At 41.0% G+C, this 14,995-nt stretch overlaps 2 protein-coding genes and 1 long non-coding RNA gene across 3 annotated transcripts in view; all 3 read left to right on the forward strand.

The window, feature by feature from the left end:
• The first annotated feature begins 357 nt into the window (after positions 1-357).
• On the forward strand, positions 358-2,242 carry LOC311036479. Its single transcript, XR_014599850.1, has 2 exons — positions 358-533; positions 1,924-2,242. It is a non-coding gene; the product is annotated as an uncharacterized lncRNA (long non-coding RNA).
• A 1,312-nt stretch (positions 2,243-3,554) lies between these two features.
• LOC311036090 (protein unc-79 homolog) lies at positions 3,555-9,728 on the forward strand (the record flags this gene model as incomplete). The annotated part of the gene is made up of 3 exons (XM_084044613.1): positions 3,555-3,626; positions 5,249-5,369; positions 9,362-9,728. Exons 1-3 carry the CDS (start codon positions 3,605-3,607, stop codon positions 9,726-9,728), a joined length of 510 nt encoding a protein of 169 aa, XP_083900739.1. The 5' UTR covers positions 3,555-3,604.
• Positions 9,729-10,614: 886 nt separating this feature from the next.
• Positions 10,615-14,995, forward strand: part of unc79 (unc-79 homolog, NALCN channel complex subunit) — a 45,484-nt gene continuing 41,103 nt past the window's right edge. The window contains exons 1-5 of the mRNA XM_084044293.1: positions 10,615-10,785; positions 12,939-13,034; positions 13,340-13,395; positions 13,583-13,712; positions 14,051-14,115. Of these exons, the coding sequence (XP_083900419.1) occupies positions 10,698-10,785; positions 12,939-13,034; positions 13,340-13,395; positions 13,583-13,712; positions 14,051-14,115 (435 nt within the window). The 5' untranslated portion in view covers positions 10,615-10,697. The remainder of the gene's footprint in view (positions 10,786-12,938; positions 13,035-13,339; positions 13,396-13,582; positions 13,713-14,050; positions 14,116-14,995) is intronic.

Consider the following 14,995-nt stretch of genomic DNA (forward strand, 5'->3'; position numbering starts at 1 on the left):
TTTATTCTCACATACAATACAGGTGGTAGCAGCAAATGCAGTGCCATTCATGTATGCAAGCTTCTTCAACAGTGTGGATTATACTAAAGTAAGAATACAATAAAATATGATAGAAGGTAGTATAAGGAATAATTATAAAACAAAATATTGGAATGGTGTAATCTTGTGTTGTCTTGAAGCAGTGGAAATCAAACATAATTGTTAGAGGAGGCTATTTTTTTTTCCTGATGAGGGTCTGGTCACTATAATGTTTATCTCAGCCATCTTGGACCCCAGGAAGTGACTCCTCCCATGAACAGTGATGGTAATTTGATGAAGTATGTCACAGGATGTGAAGATATCTTCTCAGAAGAAAGACTGTCTTCCAGTAGAGGAGAGTAACTGTGTCACAGCACCCAGAACCAAGCAGAAGGATGTTTTCTGTTCTCAGGGGATCCATACTTACCAGGTCTATGGTGCAGATGAAGGATGTTCACCAGAATAACAAGTCAAACATCTACAGCAAACCACCAAAGGATAAGATTGGGCCTGTGGTAGGAAACAACACTGTTGATTATCTTATACTGTATGAACATTGTCGGTTGAATGATGCGTGAAAGCCCATGGCAGTAATAATGCTTTTGTGTTACATCTAATCATCTGTTGATATACTTGCACAAAGCAACTTGGAGCTTGTTCAAATGCCCCATGTAAATAATATTTACCCCAATCTTTCTCAATTTCATTTTAAAAGCAGAGTTTGTTGTGGAAAAATTAGACGATTGCAATGCAGTCAAGGGCTGATATGTTCATGTTGAGATTAATTGAATGTCACTGTCACTCATGGCTCTCCAAACAGACAATACTATATACAGCACAACAGAGTTTGTCATGGAGGTCGGTACAGATGACACATCACTTTACAGCTTCTAATGTGGGGAACTCATGCAAGTTATTGCGTTATTCATTTAATGTGTTACCTATGAGCTGTGGTAGCCCCACTCTGTCTTCTGTGAAAATGTTGATGGAAGTCAAAGACAATGACTGATGTTTTTGTTATCTTCTGAGTTCTCAGTATAGGGACATCCAGGCTTAAAAAAACAAAAAGTCATGTTTATAGGAAAGCATAATTCATATAGTGCCATGAGACAGATAGAATGCGAGGGTAGGATGATGTTGTGATATGATCTCATTCAAGATTAAGATCAAATTCAAGATCCTTTTGACCATCCAATGAAAGTTAAATATTTCAAAGAATATAATAAATAAATAAGTAAATAAATAAATAAAACGATATTGTTTTCTTCACATAGTATGGGAAGAAAAATGTGAGAGATTTGCAAGATTAGCTACACACACACACACACACACACACACACACACACACACACACACACACACACACACACACACACACACACACACACACACACACACACACACACACACACACACACACACACACACACACACACACACACACACACACACACACACACACACACACACACACACACTCTTACACAGCTAGTATCCTGCAGAGCATACCGTAAAAAATCCTGAGTGTTTAATTCTGACACTCAGAATTAAATGAGCACTGAGGATTTTACTACTATACTCTGGATAGTAAAAAGAGGACTGGCTGATTGAAAGCTATAACATAAGTATTTCAGTGTGGGTGTTTGTGCATGTGTGATGCATGTTTGCATGAACATACTAATATCGTTATACGTCATACAAAAGTGTCGCACAAAAGTAGTGAAAATAGGAGATCAAGCTATTTGAGTATGATATTCTAGTCCTCTTTCCACCCTTTTATGAGTGTATACTGTAGGTCTAGGACTGAACTTGTTTATTTGATGTGATACTTAACAGTATCTATTAGTATCTATTATTATTTTTTTCTCTCTAACATGCTTTCCTTATTTGTTGTTCTTTCCACAGGAGTCTCTCTTCACGATGTTGGTGTTTACTGTGACGCTCTTGGCTCCAGCAGGCTGGATCCTGCATCACATCCCAGCTTACCGTCAGAGACCTCCTCCACAGCCCTGATGCTCTTCAGCATCCTGTTCTGTACACAGAAATAAAACATATACAATATATTATTTAGATGACTTAAGGGTTGTATACTAACTGCAAATCTTTGACAATGCACCTTGAAGCAGAAAAAACAAACAAACATCTATAATGTAACATGGTAAATGCTATTTTTGTATTTATAGCAAAAATAGAGTGAAATAAAGCATATGTATATTTAACATAATCTGTGTGCTACTTGACAACATGATGATGTTGACTTGATGTTTTAGCTAAATGTATTTTTGGCACATTTAGAACATTAGCATGTACAGCTACCAGAAGGGTCAGTCTGAGACCTGACTCCAGAGACAGGATGTTGTTACTTTATCAGCTGGAGATACTCAAATGATTCTTGGCACAAATCAGTCTGCTGGGAAGACTCTTGGTTTTCAGTCTTGTATTGCTGCAAAATCTCTGTATGTTTATTGTTTATCTTTAACATGAGTTTCAGAATTCAATTAAGGCATTTTATTTAACTCACAACTAAAAACGATTAAAAAAAAGGTTTTATAACTTTGTATAAAGTAGCCTACCCTCTTCCTTCAGAACCCCCAAAAACACTGTGAAATATATTGTCTAAATTAAAAGTAGGGTATTTTCTTTGGTTAAAATAAGTGTTAAATAGCTCTATATTATGATAGTAGGCCTACTACTCATATAGAGTGTTTGATCATCAGTAGGAGTCTCCACTGTCTCTCCAGCTCTTTAATAAACAGAAAATGCATTTTCAGGTCGGGATACCGATTTGATCTAATCACGACTCAGTCAGGAATCAGGATACAGATTAAACAAGTGAAATTGGAAGTGGAACACCATAAAAGATGAAGCTGATAACTGTAGGCCTCTCTCCTGATTGGCTGAAAATGTGTCTCCTACCTAAAAAATATATTTTATTAAAGAGCTGGAGAGACAGGGCTAGACCCCTGTAACTGAACAAACACTCTATAGCAATGATTACTATCATAATATAGTGCTTTAACCTGTTAACAATAAACTTTTAGTTTTAACCCAAAAATATCACATAGCCTATCTTTAAGCTAATGGCAATATGGCAACCATCTGTTGCATTGGTTCCTTATAGTGAAAAACATAGTAGCAAATATAGTTTGACAAAATTCTCAACGAACCCACAGCAGCAGCATTAGCAGCATTAGTAATCAATTCAATATCGACTGATGATGGAAACGTTCAAAGCAAATTCTTGAATGACAATTTGTCAAACCCGGAGCAGTCCATTTGGCAAGGTGTGCTGCCTGCCAGTTCTAAGATGTTGCTTTCCGCATAAGAAATGAAATCCACACTTCATCAATTTTCCTACAAAATGCGTTCTCCTCTCATTTCCGTGAAAGCTTGACAAAAATCGACCACGCCGCTGCTAAAGCTATACAAATGTATTTCACAAGTGGTACAATCAACCCGATCCTGGTCGCAAGGGGGGCTAGTATCCACTTTAACACGACTGAGGCTGAGAGAAACACACACAACGCCGGGAGAGAAAAAAAACAATTGACAGTGTCGGTTTTATGATTCCAGAAGTATCTACGAAATGTCTACGAAAGCAGAACAATGTAAGTACCTACAACCCTTTGTGTTTTTCCTCTCGGCATCGTTTTGAGGCTACTCATTTTGTCTAAATGAAGGAACGGAATGAGGGAGCTATGCTTGGTTTGGATGCTTATAACGGTTGCCAAGCAGGCAGGTTGGTTGCAACACGTCCTCTCACTGCAGAGAGAGGATGACTGGGGAGATGCGCTGGATTCTATACACTGGACAACAATAAATATACACAAAGACAATCATGGATAACACATGTTTCATTGACGCGTCGAGGTGAAAGTGCGTGTGAAAAAGCTATAGGTAGATTGATCTCAAGGTCGACCTGACGAAATTCTTCACTGAACAATATGGAGGCATTAGATATTGATCAATAATCTGGTTTGTTCACACATCCCTATGTGCTTCAGACACGGGAGGGTAATTTCTCCGCTTCTTTTGATATCGTACAGGTGGAAAATAGATACATATTTGTCAGCCTTTGAGGAATTAATTTATCTTTGTAGCCAACAAGATCTGGTCGAGCTCCTGTGGGAATCTCCCACTCAAATTACCGAAAAGTTACTATGGTCAAATAAATAAAGCTATCTGCTATTTCAGTACAGTGCTACACTTCTTCTATTACAACATAATTGCAATATATAGTAAACTCAACTCACATGAAGTGAGTTACAAAGGTTTGGAAATCTAGACATAGGAAAGCTGTACAAATGTATTTTTCTTACATTTCAAGATGTATATTTATTAATTGACATCAACGGGCAAACATATGGGTGTCAGCACAGACCAACTGTATCCACATGCTTAAAGGTTGAAACTGTTTATTTGTATTTAGTCATATACAGGTTAGAGACTACTGCATTCCCAAGTCACACAAAATAGGACAATACTGAACTCTTATTTCATTGAACCCATCTAACCAGGCAGAATAAATAACTATGATTTCAGACTAAGCCCTATTCAAAAAAATGTGTATTGCCTATACTGACATGCCGAAATATGGACACCAGGTAGAAAGTGGTTAATGGCAGTGACCTTAGGAACAGTTCCTCAGTCCAGCCATTGTGTTGTAACAATAGTCACTGAACAACTCCACTGGCAGTGGTTGGGACTTGAGTGCCTGCCTGGCTCAAAAGCACATTGGTGATTCATGTTGTTATATAAAAATGAGACAGCATTTGTCCCTTATTCTCACCCTGAACCAGATGAATAGGGATTTTGAATGAATGACCTTTTAGTCGCAAGTTTGCATATCTAAGCTTTATGTTACTGTTGCCTCTTGGGCCGGTTGTGACCCATAAGGTAGCTGCTGTGCTAAAAGGTCACTTGCTATTATTTAAGTAAGAGAACCAGCATGTCATGGGAACAGACCATTTGTTTAACTTGATAATAGAAACAGTCGTGTTACATGGATACCACTGCTATACAGTAGGGCTTTGGCCAATTCAACCAGTGAGACGATGTGAATAACTAAAAAGCCGCTTTTTACACATTGTGCCATCACGTTCCCTGTGTTTTTGAATGCTCTGATAGAAAGTAGAATCAATCAATCAATGAAAACATATATTGTATTGTTTGTGGCATGGTCACACTAGCAGTTGATTTGCTTGTTACTCTGCTCTTTATTTTTGTTTAGTTGCTTCTAAGATACGATACTTGCAAGAGTATCACAACCGTGTGCAACACAATATTTACCCTGTGCCCTCTGGAACAGACATTGCAAACACACTGAAATACTTTTCCCAAACCCTGCTCAGGTAAGTACCCTGCGCTGGAGCCAACAGGTGAAGTAATGGACTCGAATGTTTGACATTTAGTTTCCATCACAATACAGCCTCTACTTTACTAGCTCTAGGTAGGATGTTTTGATAGGAATGAAATTAACACCATGATAAATGTGCAAATCTCTATGAAAATAGACTCCAGTATAGTGGCCGTCTCCATCCTCTGTCATGGAGTCTCCAGTTCTCTTCTAATTCTCAACCTCTCCATCCGCTGTCCAGCGAGAAGCTGTTCTACTACTGTAATACTACTGTCCAGTACTGTGAAAGTGCAAGAACACGTGTGTGACCATTCAGATGAGGCTGTATATACTGAAGCAGACATCCTATGGATTAAGTTATGGTATTGAACACGAGGACAGATATGATCCACTGTTTGTTATTGATTCAGCGGTTGGCTGCTATGAACATGTCCCCGGGGAAGCCTGTGTTGCTGCCAGAGGTCAGGCCCTCAGGCACTGTGGGCTGGAGAGGGTTAGCCTGGTCCCGTGAGTGCTATGAAAGCCTGAGGAGGGAACAGCATGTTATTTGCTACTCCAACCACAGAGCAGTCATTTTTGATACATCCAATTTAGATGTGTGTCATTTCACTGCCTCTGCTGACGCTTTCTTCCAAAGCAACTTACAGTGAGTGCATTGATTAGACATAATCACCATAAGTTCCAGAGAAGATTTTGGTGAGAGCTAGCAAGGTCCAGCACTTATTAGCTAGCATTGTTCTACTAAGTTGATGCTTCACTTATCTAGGATCAGTGTAGAAAATAACAGATTTTCAAGCTAACGATGCATCGATATCTCACATTGTTCCATGCTGTGGAATCATCGTCATAATGTATCCTGTGTACTGCATGCTTTGCATTGGGATCGCCACCGCTCTGATAGCCACTGTTGTCTTTATAAACATCTAATGTGTTATTCACTGTGTTACCTCAAATCACTCTTTTGACTATGATGGGTAGTGTCACACAAGTCTGATTTACTCGTAATTAGCACCATGGCTATGTGGAGCACACAGGTATGCAGGTATGCATGCATAGGGGAGCCTGTCTATGTTCCCTAAACCCTATATATTCCCATATGTTAACCCTAAACCTAACCCCAACCCTAACCCGAATGAGGGTATGGTCACACATCTGTGTCGGACGTGGGATAGCCAACGCACACAGAGGCGCCAGACGCGTCAATTACCCGTGTTGTTTTATGGGCAGTGCTGGTTTTCTGGTGTGAAGTTTGTTTGACTTACATTGGAATGGTTGGCTCTCTGAAAGAAAACTACAAGCGCAATGCCTGCCAAGTTGGTTCAACCAAGGCGTTTCTTTCCTATTGGTTGACACCCTGTCATAGTCAGACGCTGAAAGCATTACATCAAAACACTGCAACCAGATGCTTCACCCCCTTGCTCCCATAGCATGGAAATGAGCGGGACGCTTCCTACATTGAAAGTAGTCTGTACTCTTCATCAAAGACTCTGGGATTACTCACAGACCTGTGGCTTAGGATGAAGACAGAGAGAGAGAGAGAGAGAGAGAGAGAGAGAGAGAGAGAGAGAGAGAGAGAGAGAGAGAGAGAGAGAGAGAGAGAGTGGAGTGGAGTGGTGGGCGACTGGTGAGGCTAAAAGTGATAATATATTATATTATTTATTATGTCAATAAAGTGACCCTTGATGACAGAGGATGGAATGGCCAAATACTGTAGATATTTGATTTAAATGCACCACAGGGGAGCGATCAGCATACAGTAGTTTGAGTATAGTATTATGATAAAAAAAAAAATGATGGCTTCCTTTTTTTGAGGTTGAACTATTTGTGATAATACTGTAGGCAGGTAACCACACAGCTAGAAAGGATGATGTAATTAGGATGATGTTAGGCAACAGAGATGTCATCTCACACTGTTAATATAGGCTATTATTTGGTATTCAGTACATTATTTGGTTTCATAGTAATTGAAAAAATGTTAGGGAGTTTCGATACACTTAGAGTTATTGATATAGTTAGACAAAGTGAATGTTTTTTTTGCATGGAGAGCAAGGATGAGATAGCAGGATTTACAGTCATGTGTGTCATGTGTTTGGATCAGTGCATTTCTACATGTGTTTTGTGTGTAGCTTGTTTGTACTTGTGCTTATACGTGTGTGTGTGTGTGTGTGTGTGTGTGTGTGTGTGTGTGTGTGTGTGTGTGTGTGTGTGTGTGTGTGTGCGTGCGTGCGTGCGTGCGTGCGTGCGTGCGTGCGTGCGTGCGTGCGTGCGTGCGTGCGTGCGTGCGTGCGTGCGTGCGTGCGTGCGTGCGTGCGTGCGAGTGTTCCCCAATGTGGGTGAGTGCGTGTGTATGTGTCTTGTGTGTAGATGTTCATTGTTCAAATAACACTGTTTGTCATATTAGAATTGGGCAGTGAAAAATCACACTCTGTGAGATGTTGTCTGTTATATTGAGTCTATTGTTGCATAACGTTTTATAAGTTGCTTCAGAAAAACATTATTTATCAACTCCTACAGAGTGTCATTTTAAGGGGATCAGTCACAGAATGTCAGGTTATCTGTTAACACATTCTAGACATAATGTTATATATAATGTTACAGTATGTTATATGAACGAATACTTCTTCTATATGGTAGTTATTTACTTACATCCCCTCACTCACTGGCCCTCTAAATGTTGTAACTCTGCCTCTGTCAGTGACCCTTAAAAAAGGGGGGGAAAAAGAAAAGAAAACGATACATCTGCATTTACACAGTAAAATCCTCAGTGTTAATTTATCCATTCATAACTACAAGAGTCTAACCAAATGGTCCCCATTTGTACCCAATTAACTCTGAGGATTTTACTGTGTATAATCTGAACTCTGATGCATCCAAATCATTAGTGTGATAGAACAGCTTAGCTCTTTAATGAAGTGCAGAACAAAGAGCAATGCTCTCTGGCCCCTTCCACCCCTTCCTCCACCCTATAAGCTTCACACGAGATCACAACGAGTCCCTGAATTTTCCTCTAAAACAACGGTGTATCTCCACCTCCTTCCCCAGGGGACAGCAAACACAAACGTCCACCCGCTCCACCCACCCCTACCCATTAGCTCACAAACATAATGCTACCAGTCATACAACCTATTCCTTTGTCATTATAGTTTTTCCCCTACCGTAGATTAGTTGTTACATTTATTTTAGAGACCCGAATCCATATGCCTGTTGGATCTCATTATTTCTCCTGATGATACTGCTACAGTATCATAAGTTATGCATACGGACATTATTTCTCTGGTGCAATAAACATGTGCTGTGACCAAGGAACTCTTCATCTAAGCTCACACACATGTTTATTACTGACGCATGTTTCAAAAGTGTCACCTCTGTATTTTCCCGATCCAATTTGTTGTCACACCCATCCTTGACAGCCCCACTAAATACAAGGACATTTTGATTAAAGATACCATGGCCCATTGGCCTTTGAGCATGGTAGCCACTGACCTTATCGATTGGAAGATGGCAGCCATCGAGGGACAGTACTTTGCACTGCCCCTTTCTGGAGAAGTATGGGGTTGCCACTGAAAACATGCCATTTTTTATATTTTTGCTCCCTGTCACCAGATACGCATGAGATGCAGTGATCATTGCAGGTTCTTGCTCATGTTTTTTTGTTTCTTTGTTTTGTTCTCAGTTTCCCATAGTGCAGAGAAAGTCAAAAACAATGCACTATGAATTTAAAGTCACACTGAACAGACAAAGCAGGGAAAAATTTGCCCATGCACTTCAGTGATACAGTGAAATAGTGAGACACTGCATCCTATGTGGGGTCTATCTGGGTTTGTTTATTTCTATTTACGCTGTCTCTGTAGTGCCATTTCAATGTAATGTGCTGTTTCTTTGTGTCTTTGTTGTCTCTTTTTTTCCCTTGTTCCCCCCTCCTCCTCCTTACCCTCCCTCCCCTCCCCTCCCCTCCCCTGCCTCCCCCTCCCTCCCGCTCCGGAGCAGCATTCTGTCCCGCACAGGCAGGAAGGAGAACCAGGAAGCTTCCAATTTGGCCGTGCCTATGACCATGTGTCTTTTTCCTGTGCCATTCCCACTCACCCCATCTCTAAGACCACAAGTCAGTTCCATCAACCCTACAGTTACTCGCTCCCTCCTTTACAGCGTTCTGCGCGATGCCCCATCAGACCGCGGGGGGCAGGGGCAGCAGAGCCGGGACGCTCAACTCTCAGAGTACCCCTCTCTGGACTATCAGGGGCTCTATGTGACCCTCGTCACTCTGCTTGACCTGGTGCCTCTGCTGCAACACGGTCAGCATGGTGAGTCAAGGAACCACTGTCTGTCATCTTCACCCCCTTCCACCCCACCCTAAACCTACTCAATCACCCCACCCCACCACCCGAGTCGCCTGGCCTGCATGAAGCCACCGCTGCTTTCTCTTATCGGCCTCCTGTGTTTACGGGAGGAGACGAGTCCCACAGAGGATCTTTCGGGGATGCATGGGGGTGACGGGGAGCACGCTGGAACCCGTCAACTCGCTCGTTCATAAGCGATTGGATGTCACAGACATACAGGCCTCCGATATGCCGATATGTACTGTTCCGGAATTGCATGTTGGTTACGTTAAAAGTGGGAGAAATGTGTTCACTTTTGTTGCCACGTGTGAATATATATCAGTAAATGTTAAAAAGAACAAAAATGTTTGACCCGCAATGAACAATGTACTTTTATTGTCGCTTAAGATGATTGCTTAGATTTTTACTCTGTTTTTCACAGCCCCAAAGGATGCAACATAGTCAATGCTCTTGTTTTTTTGTCAATATTTTACCACTGTTGAAAGAAAGAAAGAAAGAAAGACAGAAAGAAAGAAAGAAAGAAAGAAAGAAAGAAAGAAAGAAAAGAATAACGATAATAACAAAAATAAGCATGAGATTTATTACATTTCTCATATCTACTTGAATTGAATGTTCTACTCTTTGCTGAGGGCAAATGTTGCCCTCCCTAATGACTTTAATAGAATCTCTCCGCTGTCCTCAACAAAGGTTCACATTCCAAATGCTCTCCAGATATCTTCCTTGTTGTTATATTCTTGTTTATTTTTGGAATGTTCACAGTGTTGTAATGTTGCAGTCACATACAGTATGTACATTTGTACATATACTGTATGTACACTGTACAGTTTATTGAACATTGAGTATTATTGAGTATCTGTGTATCTCTATCTCCTTTTTGTTTTCCTTGTTCCCCTTTCTCGTCAGATCTGGGACAGTCCATATTTTACACTACAACTTGCCTCCTGCCTTTTCTCAGTGATGATATTCTCGCCACTTTGCCCTATACTATGGTCTCCACTTTAGCTACCTTCCCCCCTTTCCTCCACAAAGACATCATTGAGTACCTGAGCACCTCTTTCCTTCCTATGGCTATATGTGAGTATAACGCATATTGTGATGAAGACAACATCTCCCTTTCTTGTCAGTCGTGGAAAACAAAAAAGATAGTGGCTCGTGAATCGGTATACTGGTACCCAAGTCTTATGAGCTCTGAACCCGGGAGTTTAAGGTCACGCAATGTTATTGGCTAACTGCCCTCCCAGGGCAATACTAACAGAACTAGTATAGTGACTCTGTGACAACTAAGCACAGGGTTTAAGTGGTTAACCACACCAAAGCGATACCTAAACGTAACCATTTCAAATGTGAAAAAACACAAACCTTTTAACGCTTAAAGTTGGGCGTAGATTAGAGAATTTATAAAATTTTAAACGATGTGGAAATCTGGTTACATCACACACTACAGGATAATCTTATAAGATTTTCTCATAAGATTATCTTAAACATGCACACACTACAAGATTTTGAAATAATGGGGCATCACACACTACAGGATTTTATGAAGATAATAGGGCCGAAGCAACGCAAATGCAGCACCTCAATGTGCTGTGATCACATGCGGAAGCAGATGTAAACAAAGGAGCCTCAAGTTAAACTTGAGGTGGCAACAGACGAACGATTCTGATATGACTGGGAAGATAAGACATGTTATATAGACAGTCGTGTTGCCACGTATCGACATGCCTCAGCTGTCCAATGTACCCACAGGTTGAGGTTGTTTTGACCGGTTGTCATGTCAAAAGTCCTTTCATTCACTACATCTGTCTCCTATAGACTGTCTCTCTCTCTCGGTTGTGCGACTCCCACCGTGCCATTCCACTGGGACAGTAGTGATCATTCAGATAAATATCAAACAAAATATAAATATTGAAAATGATCAGGACATCATCTGTCAGCAAATCGGGACGATCAAGATTGGATCTTTGAACCCTGCCCTCCCACTAGAGGATAATCTTGCCCGATATTCACTCCCGATCTAGGCTGTGGTACAAAATGCCCCTTCCCGATTGTAGGGAGGGGCGTTTCTGACCCCAAATATCCCTAATAATCTTGTAGTGTGAGCAGGGCATTACACTGAATTCAGGTTAGTTCTGGATGTTCGTGCAATACATCGTGGGTATCATACTACCTGTTTAGGAGCCACTACCAGAAACTAAAAACACTTTCTATGAAGCCCATGTCTATAATGTATTATAAACATACTTATTATCTCTACCAGGCCAGACGGCTGAAGGACGGAGTTTATGTTTCCGCCCCAGTACGTCTGTTTGTCTGTCTGTGTCTGTGAACAGCTAATATCCAGTACTGCTGGACCGATTGGCACGCAACTTCCTATATCCACTTATAAGCACTTATATTAATAATAAACATATTATAAGCATTTTATAATGACATGTTTCACAATTATGAAACATGACAATGTTTCATAATTGTTGGACACTCAGACATTTTCTTTGCAAGCATCATAGTGTATTGTAATTCTCTTAGTTTTAATACATTATAATAACTTATAATGCATTATAGTGTAACTATAAGTCACTATAAATGATCATTGGGTACTTAAATCTGTGTTTGAACAACGGGCAAAATATTTTTGCCTACATCTTCAGGAATGTCATTATTAATACACTATGATCCTGGCCAAAAGAAATAACTGTGAGTGACCAGCAATTAAGAAGTATTATGTAAGTCACCTCATAAGTCATTATATAAAATGCTTTACAGTGTGTTATGATTATTGTAATAAATAATTATGAGTGCTGCAATTATAAAGTGTTACAAGCAGATTATAATGCGTTAGAGACACAGGCTTTAAATAATGTGTTGTACAATGATCACACTGTTAGTGAGCTGAGTAGTAATCTAGTGTGTATAACTGTGCTTTACTGACAAAATGAAAACCCTGTTATCAAAGTTTGCAGGCAGTGAAGCAGCTGATCGTGTTATGATGTCCCCCCATATGTCCCCCCATATACCCACTCTCACACACCCGCCCCATATACCTTTTTTTATTTTTTTTATTTAACCTTTATTCAACCAGTAAAAACACATTGAGACACAGTCTCTAAACCTACACTATTACATACATTTATGATACCAATCCCACCACAATCACGACCACCAGACTGCAGACATTATTTTTCAAGTTGTTATGATTCTCTCTCTTTCTGTTACTTACGCTTCTATAGTGGGTTCCACTCGAAGAGAGGGGGGTGTCCCAGCTTACGTCAATCTCTCTGCCTCCTCCATGCTTATGATTGCAATGCAGTACACGTCAAATCCAGGTAAACCATCCTTTGGCTCAAGGCAATACAACCGCAGAGTGTTGATCATGTTAGCACAATAGTATATTACTGTACATACAATACATTATATATATACAGTATACATATACATGTGTGTTGTGCGCGCGCACACACACACACACACACACACACACACACACACACACACACACACACACAGTGTACAGTATACTGTCCCTTTGTCCCCTCAAATATATCTGTCCTTCCACCCAGTATATCACTGCCAGTTGTTGCAGTATCTAATGCATTATACATCAATTAATCATATCTATATTTCTTTCCAGTATATCACTGCCAGTTGTTGGAGTGTCTAATGAAGCACAAGCAAGAAGTATGGAAGGTATTCAGTTAACATTTAATTTAGTATGTGAAAGGAACATAAAAAAATGTGAAATATCGCACAGCATAATTTTGTTTTGCCAAAGCATAAATTAGGCGTATGCAGTGTTATGTTAACTCGCATACAGCACATCACACCTGTGGATAGCATTGTTAGCTCTGGTTTGATCACTATGGTATATGTGCAGGACCTGCTTTATGTCATATCTTATGGGCCGTCCCAAGTGAAGCCTCCTGCGGTACAGATGTTGTTTCACTACTGGCCCAACCTCAAGCCCCCAGGAGCCATCAGTGAATACAGAGGATTACAGTACACAGGTCAGGCTCTCATCATGTGTGATTTAGCTTGTACCTCTCAAATCACCAATCAAACCTATCCCCCATTTGTCTCCTCTTGCCCATCTAAACCACTTTCATTGATCGGGGTCTATCAGTGGTGTATTACTGGTCCCCTCCTTTTTCCCTTTACACCAAATCTCTTCAGCAAAAATAGCAGATCTACAAACTACGCGTTGCGTGACACGTTGTGAGCTTGTCGATCTGCTATTTTCACCAACTGTTCACCTATTTTCACCAATTGTTCGCCTATTATGCCCAGAATACTGTAAGTATGCTAGTGTTTAAGTCTTTAAATCTGTCTTTCTTTCTCCACACAGCCTGGAATCCCATTCACTGTCAACACATCGAGTGCCACAATGCCATCAATAAGCCAGCTGTCAAGGTGACCTCTTTCTTCAAACTCCCCGAACCTAAACAAGGGAACTAGTTAGCATTTCATTGCCCCAGGGTCTCTAAGGTGAGGTACAGCTTTCAGTGGAAGGCAAGGCATATGAGCAGTGCATGTTAACAGAGTATTCAATGGAAACCTCTGCTGAGATGTTCATAGGGAATGCACATCCAGATTGCCATGCTGTGTTCAAGCCTGCGTGTGTGTGTGTGTGTGTGTGTGTGTGTGTGTGTGTGTGTGTGTGTGTGTGTGTGTGTGTGTGTGTGTGTGTGTGTGTGTGTGTGTGTGTGTGTGTGTGTGTGTGTGTGTGTGTGTGTGTGTGTGTGCGCGTGTGTGTGCGTGTGTGCGTGTGTGCGTGTGTGCGTGTGTGTGTGTGTGTGTGTGTGTGTGTGTGTGTGTGTGTGTTCCAGTGTGTTTGCTCTTGTCAGAGACACAGTAAATACATCAGGGAATGCCTGGGTGGCTGTGTGGTAATGATATCAACCACCATGCGACTCCAGGCCTGTCTCTGCAGCTCTAGTCTGCAATGCTTGTCTCCGCTCAGCTGTGCACTAAACGGACAAATAGAAGAGGAACAGGGGCACGGACACAGGCCAGATTTCAATTACCAGGGAGCAGGGGGGGGTTGTGTGTGTGTGTGTGTGTGGGGGGGGGGGTCCCTTAATTTGAAACAATTACCCTGTGTAGTATGGTGTGGCATCCAGTGAGAACAGTAAATTTACAGAGTGCCATGCAATCATTTGGGCCATAAGCATTGTGATTTAATGCAGGGCCGTGCACGGAGCAGAACAGCATATGTGTGCAGCCATCCACAAAGGACAGCGGAGGCAGATATCGGGGTCACAGGTTTTTCTGTTAAAAAACGTGATATATT

This window comes from Gymnoscopelus microlampas (assembly GCF_963454915.1).
Source record: "Gymnoscopelus microlampas genome assembly, chromosome: 20".
In the NCBI taxonomy this organism is placed as follows: Eukaryota; Metazoa; Chordata; class Actinopteri; order Myctophiformes; family Myctophidae; genus Gymnoscopelus; species Gymnoscopelus microlampas.